Raw genomic sequence first — 11,836 nt, 5'->3', positions numbered from 1 at the left:
CTATCGAGGCCAGCTGTCAGTTATGGGGCAGGGTTGATCCTTTGGCTGACCGATGGCCAGCTACCTTCTGATTCCATACAATTTGATTACAAAACTTCTTCATACCTTGAAATGGGGTAACAAAGTATAAATACTATAATCTTCATGGAGACCTTAACATCTCAAAGTCTCTGTTCTGGAATTTCATGAGCTGGACTGAGCCAAGAGAAGAGAGAAGTCACTGGACCAGATATTTTCTGAAGAGCTCCTATCATCTTCCTACTTAAAATTTTAAGTTATTTTCTGTGTCAAATCTCTGTAGTTTTAGAATGCCAAACTTATCCTTTGTTTGGCTTTTAAAACCCTTTTCAACTTGACTCCTTTCTACCTTTATAGTCTCCTATTCTCCCTTTATTCTAGGCCTTCTGTGGTTCTTTGTACTTAAACATATCTTTTCATGGGCTGTTGCCCATGCCTGGAATACTCTTTCTCTTTACTCCTGAACTCCTGGTTTCTTTCACAATTTAGCTTAAATATCACCTTTTCTAATAGGCCTTTTCTCAAATTCCTACTGCTAGTGCCTTTCCTCTGAGATTACCTCTCAACTCCAATCTCCCTAGTCTACAGGGCAGCTGGGTGGCTCAGTAGATTGAGAGCCAGGCCTATAAACAGAAGGTGCTGGATTCAAATCTGGTCTCAGCTTCCTAGCTGTGTGACCCTGGGCAAGTCACTTAACCCCCATTGCCTAGCCCTTACCACCCTTCTGCCTTGGAACCAATATACAGTATGATTCTAAGACAGAAGGTGAGGATTTAAAAATAATTTTTTTTGCCTAGTTTGCCTGTACATAGTGTTTGTTTAGTTTATTTTAGTTTGTTTAGTCTTCTTCTGCTAGAATGTGAACTCCTACAGGACAGGGAACTTTCTTTGTATGGACTGTCTTAGCTTTTTGTATTTGTATTCTCAGTGCTTAGCACAATAATTAGCACACCCTTAATACATTCTTATTTATTCATAGCAAATGCTTGCTGATTGATTAATTGATTAATCCTGAGAGTGGCAAAGCTAAGAGTGAACCAAGACTGTATGTAGAAGAGGAAGTCATAACTATTAATGGCTGACTTAGAGCAAAGCCACATGGTTTGACAGTCCTAAATTTGCAAGCAAGGATCTCTGATCTTATCTAATCCTAAAGAGACTAAAAATCATGAACTCTTCAGTCAATCAACAAACAAGGCCCAATGTTACCACATTAGAGAAATAAACAATAAAAGAATCTTTCAAATAGCTCACATTCTATCAGTTGTGACAAAACTTTATATATGTATTTGCAGAATACAAAATAGTTTAATACAAAATAACTTGGAAAAGAGAGCACTAGTAGATTGTGAAACTGCATGCTTGAGATGTTTCTAGAAGAAAATGGTGGATTTTATATAAAACTGAAGCCATTACTGAGAGCTCCCTATTCTCCCCTCCTCATCTCTCATCACTCAGATGCCTTTGTTAAAAAAAAAAAATACCCTTACTGTCTGTCTTAGAATTGATACTGAATATAGATTTGAAGACAGAAGAGCATCCAAGGAGTTGAGTGACTTGCCCAGGGACACCCAGCTAGGAAGTATCTGAGGTCAGACTTGAACCCAGGCAGGCCTTCCTGACTGTTCCTAGCCTTCTGTTCACTGTGGTTACCTAACTGCCTTGTGATGCCTTCTGATACCATCTCTTCCTTCACCCTTATCTCACATGAAGAAGTAGTCCTCTTTGCCAGAGCAAACACCTCTACTTGCATAAATGATGCCATTCCACCTGGTCTTTTCCAGCAGATTTCCCCTCCATCAAACATTCTGGTTCCCACAGTCAGATTTGAGTTTAAGGGCATTTGGCTGCTATATGAAGGATGGAATAGGATTTGATTGGAAAGATTTGAGTCAAGGAGTTAAATTTGGAGGTCACTGCAATAGTTTAGATGGGAAGTGATGAGAGCCTGTACTAAGGTAGTAGCTGTGTAAGTAGAAAAAAGGTGTAGAGAGAAGTAGAGAGATATCATGGAGACAGAAATGTCAAGCTTTGGCAACTGTCTGGAAATGTGGAATGATGGAGAGTGAGGATTCAAGAATACCATGGTTAGGAATCTGGGAGAATGGAAAAGCACTGGTTTACTTGACAGAAATGGGAAAATTTAGTTGAGAGATGGACTTTAGGGGAAAAGTTAATACATTCTGCTTTGGTGATTTGAATTTGGGATGACTCAGGGCCATCTAGTTTGAAATGTCCAATTGACAGTGGATAATTTAAGACTGGAGCTCAGGAGAGAAAACTACAAGTATATATTTGTGATTTATTTATATAGAGATGATAATTAAATCCATTGGAATTGATAAGGCTATTAAGGAAAATGTAGAGAAAGAGATGGAAATGAGGAATGTCTTCAGCAATTGTAGAGAGGGGGAGGAGAGTGGCCCAAGCTTTCCATTTCTTGATAGTCTTGATAGTCTTGAAGTATATTTCACAGTTAGGAGTTGTGATACATATCAGTGGTGTCAAATTAAAATAGATCCCTGCAGGCAAAAAAAACCACATAATAACATTATATTCTATCATAATTTTATTTTATTAAATATTTCCAATTATATTTTTAATGTGCTTGACTAAGTGTTTGACACCTGATAGAAATGATAAACCAGCAAAGATGGCTAAAGAGCAATAAGAAAGGCAGGAGGTGAACCAGGTGGGGGACTAATACAGTCTAACATAGTGATGGCAAACCTTTTAGAGATGGAGTGCCAGGCCCCACACCCACCCCACTCCCCAGACCAAGTGCCATGCCCATCCCCCCCAGTAACCTTGTGCCATGCCCCCCTCCACCACCAAGTCCTGGGTGCACCTTGCCCCCTTTTACCCCACACAGGGGAAGGAGAAAGTGCTCCCATTGGGCAGCTGGGTAGAGGGGCAGGTGAAACGAGGAATGTCTTCAGCAATTGTAGAGAGGGGGAGGGGAATGGCCCAAGCTTTCCATTTCTCTCAGCTCTGCTGCCTGCAAGCTGCCCATCTTACCCACTATGTGTTCCCATTGGGCTGCTAGGCAGAGGGGTGGGGGAATGTGAAAAATCATTGGGCTTGGTGGGGAAGGGGAGGGGAGAAACTCCACCAGAGTCCCTCTGCCTCTCTAGTATTGAACGGAGGGTGGGGAGGGCGGGTACATGTGTCCACAGAGAACACTCTGCATGCCATCTTTGGCACCCGTGCCATATGTTCACCATTACTGATCTAACATAATAACCCTGAAGTTAAGACCCACTTCTAATGAAAGAAAGTATTCTCTGTTGTCAGGGCGTCTTGCAACCCTCTCTTTTGGAATATCCTATCATTTAATTCAATTCTAGTGGGGGGGTGTAGATCTGAGTTGCTATGTCATCATGGTATATATAGTCAATGGAATAGAGCTCTGGATTTAAAATCAGTTAAAATTGCATTCAAATCCCTTCTCTGACATTTAGAAACTACATGACCAAATCATGTAACCACACTTAGTTTCCCAATTTCTATAAAGCAGGATTCTCTTTAATGTGGATCTCTCTGCTTATTAATGTTCATGTTCTATTAGGCTCAATTATCTATTCAGATCCACACATCTGAGTTCCCTATTTATAATATCTTTCACAAGACCAAACTAGAAAATGCATAAATTCAAAGCAAACTATTTAATGAAGCAAATACTTCACTCAGTCACAAGTTTTCCCCTAAAGATGCCACCTTTCACAACTCCAAAAGTGAGTGTATAAGTCCAGTCTACCACTAAAAGCTATTGCTTCTCACAAACATACAGGGAGTTTGTTTAATTCATGATGCAACATGGAATGTGAGCTGTGCTTTGTAATTATCTCTCCTTTACTCTTGGTCTGGCAGGATGCAGAGTTCTGCTGGCTAGGCCCCGAAACACTAAAACCTCTTCTCCACCATGCCTAATTCTTTTTGGTCATCTACAAATGCCAGAGCTCAGGACATGGTTGCCTTCTTTCTCACCCTTCTCTAGCTATTCAACCCCAATCCCATCTAGGTATATTAGCCATTCTACCTGCCTTGTACAACAACCCTAGAAGACTTCTCTTTAAATCCTATGTGCCAAGTTCACATTTATAAGACCAAGAAACATTCCTAAACTGGTAAGTGCTTAAAGGACATGACTACATAGTTTTCAAGGGACTAGATAAATACAAACTATCAATAATCAATATGAAAAAAATGCCCCCAAACTTTAGAATTAGAGAAATACAAATTAAAACAACTCTAGGGTTCTACCTCAAATCTATCAGGTGGGAAAAGATGATAAAATAGGAAAAGTGACAATAGCAGTAGGGGTAAGGGAAAACAGACACATTAATGTGCTGTTGGAGTTATAGGTTCTATTCTGGAGGCAATTTAGAACTATTCCTAAAAAAAAAAAAAAGTTGCCTTTTGACCCAGTTATACAACTAATGGGAAGGCTTATATGAACTGGTAAGAGTGGAGTGAACAGAACCAGGAGAACAATTTTTACAATGACATTATAAAGAAAAACGTCTTTGAAAGATGTTTGAGTTCAGATCAATGTAATGATAAACCACAATGTCAGAAGACTAAAGATTTGAAATATGCTTTATACTTCCTATCAGAGAAATGATAGATTTAAAACATGGAATGAGACATACATTTTTGGACACGGGCAATGTGAAATTTGTTTTGTTAGATTATGTGTATTTGTTATGTGGATTTTATTTTTTTTATTGTTCTGGGGGGAATGGGAGGGTGGGGGGAGGAGTTAGTAAATGCTTGTAAAAATAAGAAAACAAAACAAATTGCATTCTAGAAGTGCATCCACTTATATATGCTGTTATGCCATAAAGCAAAGCTCTCATACTGCCCCCTGGGAGGTGTAGTCCAAAGAGAACAGGAAATCTGTATAGAGACATCAATTACTCTTGCCACTACATAAAATAAGACTAATAATATCCTTATCTTAGAGGGTGGTCGTCAGGCTCAAATGAAATAATGTATGTAAAGCATTCTGCCAACTTCACAATGCCATGTAAGTCCAACTTATTAAGATTCAGGACTTTGCAGATGGTGTAGCATACAGGGTTTCCTCTTGAGCCAAAGAATCTCTTCCTCTATTGTTTCTCCAAAGACTCTGACCCTCCTTCATTTAGGGACAGCTCCTTCCACCCAGGGAGGAACATTTGGTTTATTTTGTATTGATCAATGTCTGTGTGTCTGTTAGGTACAAGTTGCTCAACAGAAGATATAGACTGGTTCTCTAAAGGGGGTTGCAAGAATGTATGACTATCTTTAGGGACCTAAATCTTTCTTGTTTCATAAGACTTTATGTGAATCTGAATTTCCTTTCAAAGGCCAAACTTTAGGGCCAGGCTTAAGGATGTGAACTAAGCCAAGAACTTGAGTCTGAGTTAGAACACAGGCTGAGAGACTGAGACAAGAATTCTTAAACCTTTAATAGGAAATTTACATTTGGTGGAAGCAATTGAAGAAACAGGGGAGGGTTAGGATGGGGACACAGACTCCTCTTGGGGTGTGCCACCTACATAAGACCTTTACTTTTTCACCATCTTCATCCAATTATTAGGTGGTTTCTACATAGGCAAGGATGCATCAGCACCTTGGAAGTTAGGATCTAGTTTTATATCTCTTAGTATTTCTCTACAGTCATGTAGATATGCTCATAAAGAGTATCAAAATACTGGTCAGTCCTGTCTCCCTGCTCACTGGAAGCTATAAAGTATAGAGATCAAAGGCACTGTTTTTTTTTGTTTTTTAACTGTTGAATAATCTAAGATCTTTAGGAGGTCTTTAGCTCCAGAAGATGCAGGGAAGGACTGGCAACTGCTGGAGGAAAGCAGAGGAAGAGAAGAGTAATATTTTAGGAGTACAAGAATCATAAGTACTGTTGGCTACATTTAGCTAGAGATCTTGGGTAGACAGCAAAACAGGAGCAGAAAAATGACATTGGCTTTGACTATTGGCCATATTTCCAATCTGGCCTGAATGTCTTTTTCTTTCTATCCCTAATGCTTCCACCCCAATCTCAGGTCTTCATCACCTTTCATAGAGATTACCTTCCAAAAAGGTCGCCTTCCTTCCAGTTTCTTTTCCCTTCAATATATCCTGCATATACTGCTGGATTAATCTTTATGATATATATATATATATAACATATATATATAATATATAAAATATAATCTTTATAAAGCACATCACTCTCCTATCTGAAAACATCCTAAGATTACCCTTTGATTGTTCAACAAATTTCCCACTCCTCAGTCTGGCATTCAAGACCCTCCCAGTCCTTTTAGTAAGGACAGGTATATGACCCAAGCATTATCTTCATACAACACCACAGCCTTGTTTAGGTTATTTTTATCAAATGGATACCCTTTCCCTTCTGCCACTGAAACAAATCTTATCATTAAAGACCTAACCATAATTCTACCTCTGGCCTATAGTAAACTGTGAAGTCTGATAGCATCTACTCTGTGTCCCTCATTGGTAGAAAGGATATAGTAGCCTGTATTTTTAATTTTACAGGTTTATCTCCTTTCCTAGTCTGACTTCTTTAAGTATCTAGACCATATATTTTAATTTTTTCTTTAAACCCTTACCTTCTTAAAATCAATATTTAGTATAAGTTTCAAGGTAGAAGAGCAGTAAGGGTTAGGCAATTGGGGTTAACTGACTTGTCCAGAGTCACACAGCTAGAAAGTGTCTAATGCCAAATTTGAACTCAGGACTTCCCTTCCCAGGCTTAGCTATCCATTGAGCTACCTAGCTGCCCCCATTTCTTATTTTTTTAAATTAATTTTTATCTTTTGTTATTATGAATTTGACAAACAAAAATTATTTCTGCAACAAGAGGGCTATATATTAAACTACAAATTTCTATTATGAATAACTTGCTTTTTAAAAAAGCATGTAGAAATTCAACATATTAATTTCAAAATTGTCCTGCTTGCCTGTCTCCTTTTTTTTCTCTTCTCTGCATTTTTGAAATGTGTCAGTGACTATTCTTTTTTGGCATCAGTATCATTGTACCCTTTCCCCCTCCCCCAGCTTAATTAAAAAAAAAATCCTAACTTATAACATCAGTTTGCTCAAGTAAAACAAATACATTTCCAAAAATGTGTATCTCAGTATGCTTTCTTAAGTCTATTACTTCTGTCAGGATGTGAACTATATCTTATTCATCCCTGAATTTTCCCAACATAGTAGGCTCTTAGAAAATGGTTGTTGAATAGGAAAAGGGAGTAACAATGGATAGGAAGAAACTGGGAAATGTGGATTAAGCAAAATGTCAAACCAGATACAGGAGGACTGAATTTCTCTGATTTGATGGGTAATCATGGGTAAATTGTTTAAGGGCAGTTAAAGTTGATCACTCTACTTTGCTCCTTTCTGAGACTGTAAAATCATCTGTAGTAAGGAGTTGATTCTTTGTATTCCTGCTGCTACCTAAGTGTGTCTAATGCTTTGTACACTTTGAACACTATTTAATTTTTGGATTAAATAAGCAGTGGATGGGTAATATAGAAGGTACATTGGAAACATATCAAGATATTTGGTTTCTAGTCTTAGTTCTCTGATTGCCAGTTTTCTCATGTCAAATGAGCTAGAGAAGAAAATGGCAAACCACTCCAGTATCTTTACTAAGAAACCCTAAATGGAGGCATGAAAAGGCAGACACAACTGAATAACAAGAACAACTTAGCTCTCCTACTAATTGACTATATTACTTTGAATAAGTTTTTAACTTCATTGGACTTGTTTTCCTTATCTGAAAGTGAGAGAATTGGAATAATTTATAAGGCTTCCTCTTGTGCTAAAATTCTATGCAACTTCTCTTTGAAAATAAATCTATCCCAACTGTCTGACAATAACCTTAATAATAGTTTCTTAATAAAATATGATAGCATATCAACACGTGGCAAGTACTAAAGGAAATTGTTAAGACTCAGGTAAATTCCATCCTTTATAAACTTTTTCCTATTTATCCAAGTTTATTATAATTATTCTACTTACTGTACTATTTAATTATCACCCTATTAAATATCATCCCATTATTTTTCTCTGCATAACAATATAGCACTTTATTAAAGCAGTGTCCTAGTTACATGGACTTATGATTTCATCCCTTTATATATTTATTTGCTTTTTGACTTTTCCTCAAAGGTGATTCTGGTCCATGTCCCTCCATAAATCCATTATAGATTTGTCTACTCAGTAACCCTGGAAATCTTATTCTTTACTAAGTTTTGATTCTTTTAGAAATTCAATGATGTAGTCTAGCATTTGGAATGTACCTTTGTCTCTTGCTGTAACATTGCAGCAGTATAATTCCTATATATGTATATAGAATAGTTTTGTTTACTGTGAACAGAGTTCTACTTTGATCTCATTATTTTTAGCATTGAAAACACAATCCTGAACAAATTCAGAAGTCATATAGACATTTCACTCAATATAATTAATTTATATTGTCTTGTCGACATGAATTTTTTGACGTCTACTACTAGATTTAAAGTTCTTTGTAGATATACAATTCTATTTTTTCAGACTGCTTAATATGCATTATAATAAATGCTTATTTGATTATGTGGGATAATAATGTTGTAAACCAATCAAAACACTACTTATGGTATTGTAAGGACTCAGGCTGTTAACCTACCATTTAATAGTGCTTTAAGATTTGCAAAGTGCTTTGGCACCACAATTTTGGATTGTAGTTAACTTTAGCATTTCTTATTGGGAAGTCAAAACCCTTGACCAATAATTATTAAAATGGGTTTCCCACATTTAATATTCCCACTCTTTAATATTCCACTACTAATATTCACATATTGCTTTGATTTCAAAATCACTTTCAATAGTGAAACATGTAGGAAGCAATATGACAAGACTGGGCACTTGCCTGAATTTCACTGTTATTGATGGATAATCATTGGCAAATTTGCTTAAAGGGAGTTGAAATTTATCTCTCTAGTTTGCTCCTTTCTGAGACTGTAAAATCATCTGTGGCAGGGAGTTGATTATTTGTATTTCTGCTTCTACCTAAGACTGCCTGGTGCTTTGTGCACTTTGATTACTCAGTTTAATCTTTGGACTAAAAAAGTAGTCTAGATATGATAGAAAGTGTATTTGAAACATTAAAACAGTTCCTTTCCCCTTATCTACACTCTGTCAATTGGTGATTCAGCTGCAATGGCTTTAATTATCATCTCCTCACAGATGATTCTAGGATCTATATATCTATCCCCAGTCTCTCTCTGGAGCTTCAGTTCCACATCATAGACTTGCCTATTAGGGCATTTTCAAACTGGATGATATGGAGACACCTAAAACTCAACATGTCCAAAAAAAAAAATTATCTGTCCCCGCCCCAAACTCACCCCTCTTTGAAACTTACCTATTTACAAGGCATTACTGATCACGCAGGCTCCCTTGCAGTCTGGTATAGCGTTTAAAGAATTGGCCTTGGAGCCCACAAGACTTGAGTTTAAGACCTGCATCTAATATAGCTAATGGCTGTGTAATCCTGAAAGTGTTCTGGGCGATTCTCTAAGAACACAAATTGCAGAGATGCTAATTTGCATTGGTAGAGTGATTTTCCTCACCTGAGAAATCCCTAAATCAATGAAATCATAAATTCAGTCACACATTCTGGGGAAAATGAGTCAACCAATTCTTATTAAGCACCTACTATGTCCCATGCAGGGTGCTGAAGCATCTAAGGAATTGTAAGGGAATACAAAGGCAAGATTGGTTTCAGGATCAAAGAGTGGTTGGCCTTCCAGTTAATTTAATCCCTACCCATCCTTTACTGTCCAAATTCCCACACCCCTGCTAAATCCTAAAGCAAGTCTGTCACTCCTCTGACATTTAATAATGCACTTTGTTATTATTTAACTTTTTTGTGTAAATGTCATGCCTCTCCAATTATTACGTAAGCTTTTTGGAGGCAGGGAATACTTCTTTTTCCTCCCCACATCCTTCAGGGGAAAAACTATACCGGTAGCAGGTTCTCAACAAATGCTCCAGGAGGTCCCAAGCTTTCTTTCTGGATAAAGGGTAGGTCGGAGATTCCCTACTGTTTCTGAAAGAGCTTACTAGCAGCTTCCAGCTCAGTACCAGGAGCCCACCACCCGGGATCCGCGGGTGCTTTGCAAAGAGAGAACAAGGCCACCTCATCTCCGAGGCTAGGTCTCCCCAGAAGGGAGGTCCCGTGTTCCCCCAAACCAACTTTTATTAAGCGCCTACAAGCACGTCAGGTGCGAGAGGAGGGAGGGGGTGATGGGGGAGAGACCGAAACAAAACTTGGGCCCTGTCCTCAAGGAACTTCTATTTTTCTGGGTTGAGGTCTCTGGGCCTGCAGGGTTCCCAGATACCGGAGCCTTCGCAAGGGAGCAGATCCCTCTCGGGATCCGAGGCCCCGCAGGGCTGGGGGAGGGGGCAGGCGCTGCGCGTGCTCGAGGAGGCCGCGGGGGAGGGGGCATTAAGGCCTAATCCTCGCAAGGCCCAGACGTCTGCACCGGGCCTGAGCCCGAAAGCTGCTCTTGAGACGCCGGCTTTGCGCCCCTACTAGATCAGGAGCTCGGGCCTTGCGGGCAGAAGGTCCATCCGCGGAGAGCGGGAGCCACTAACGCCACAGACTCAAGGCCACTACAACAGGGCCGGCATAGTCTGCCCCTCCCCCACCTTGGCGGGCCTGAGAGGCAAACCATCAGCAACACATCGACGCATGCGCAACTCAAAGTTGTAAGCGGATGGGCACGAAGTTCAATATTCGCGGGAAGGCGCAAGCGCAGAAAGGGCGTGTGGTGTTGGTGGGGGAAGGGTTGGGAACGACTGTGGCCAAAGCGCAAGCGCGCGAGATTCCTGTGGCGGGAGGAGGTTGGCGCTCGTGGAACTACGCTTGCGCACAAGCGTTGTGTGACGCAAGGGGGCGGAGACTGGAGCTCTTCTGCGCGTGCGCAGAGCGTGCTCAAAAGGGTTTATCTAGGATGCGCAGGCGCTCAGCGGTCATTTCTTCGTAGCCACGCCGAAGTCAAGTATCGAGGTGAGCACCGGTCGGCTCTCATCCAACCTCCGTCGCCCGCGGGAACGGCACTTCTCCCTGGACCCCTCTCGGCTTGGTTCCCATCGGCACTCTGGGGGGAGCGCGGCGCGTTGTGGGCCTCGGCTCGGGCCGGCCGGAGCTCGTCGGCGCCTCCGAGGCCTGCGGGCCGAGGCGACTCCATTGTGTGCGGAGCAGGAGGAGGCGGAGCGGAAGCAGCCGCCGCCATTTCCTCGGCCACCCGCCCGCCGGAGAGAGGCTCGGCCAGCGTGGCCCCGGAGGCGCGGGCGGCCGGTTTTGGGGGCGCGGTGTGGGGGGAGGGGGTTGGTTGGTGTGGTGGGGATGAAGGACGGGTTACCGGTTGTGGATCCCCGCTTGGCGCGGGGGCGCGAACGGCTGGGAACGCGGGCGGGGGGTGGTGGTGGCGGTGAGGGGCGGGGCGAGGCGAGGGCCTACCCGGGAGGCGGGGGGAGGGATTCTTTCCTCACCCCCGGCCCTCGCTTCGCAGCCGCCACCACTGACTGAACAAGATGATGCTGAGCACCGAAGGCGGAGAAGGCTTCGTGGTGAAGGTCCGGGGCTTGCCCTGGTCCTGCTCGGCCGATGAAGTCCAACGCTTCTTCTCGGGTAAGCGGGCGGGGGTGGGGCGTAGGGGAAAAAAGTGGGAGCGCGCCTATGGGCGGCGGCGGTGGCGCGCGCCGGCCTCGCGTCCGCGTCGGCAGCAGGTCGACGGGCGGGGGAGGGGGGGCCGCGTGG

The 11,836-nt window shown here is 41.7% G+C and overlaps 1 protein-coding gene across 3 annotated transcripts in view; it reads left to right on the top strand.

The window, feature by feature from the left end:
* The first annotated feature begins 10,017 nt into the window (after positions 1-10,017).
* LOC123237523 (heterogeneous nuclear ribonucleoprotein H) overlaps positions 10,018-11,836 on the top strand; it is a 17,407-nt gene continuing 15,588 nt past the window's right edge. For all 3 annotated transcript variants that reach the window (XM_044664493.1, XM_044664494.1, XM_044664495.1), the window contains exons 1-4: positions 10,018-10,095; positions 10,610-10,782; positions 11,061-11,083; positions 11,589-11,707. In XM_044664493.1, coding sequence (XP_044520428.1) covers positions 11,611-11,707 — 97 coding nt within the window. In that variant the 5' untranslated portion in view covers positions 10,018-10,095; positions 10,610-10,782; positions 11,061-11,083; positions 11,589-11,610. The remainder of the gene's footprint in view (positions 10,096-10,609; positions 10,783-11,060; positions 11,084-11,588; positions 11,708-11,836) is intronic.

Source organism: Gracilinanus agilis, chromosome 2, assembly GCF_016433145.1.
Source record: "Gracilinanus agilis isolate LMUSP501 chromosome 2, AgileGrace, whole genome shotgun sequence".
Lineage (NCBI taxonomy): Eukaryota > Metazoa > Chordata > Mammalia > Didelphimorphia > Didelphidae > Gracilinanus > Gracilinanus agilis.
Note: the sequence above shows the minus strand (reverse complement) of the source record. Positions and strands in the feature narration are given on the sequence as shown.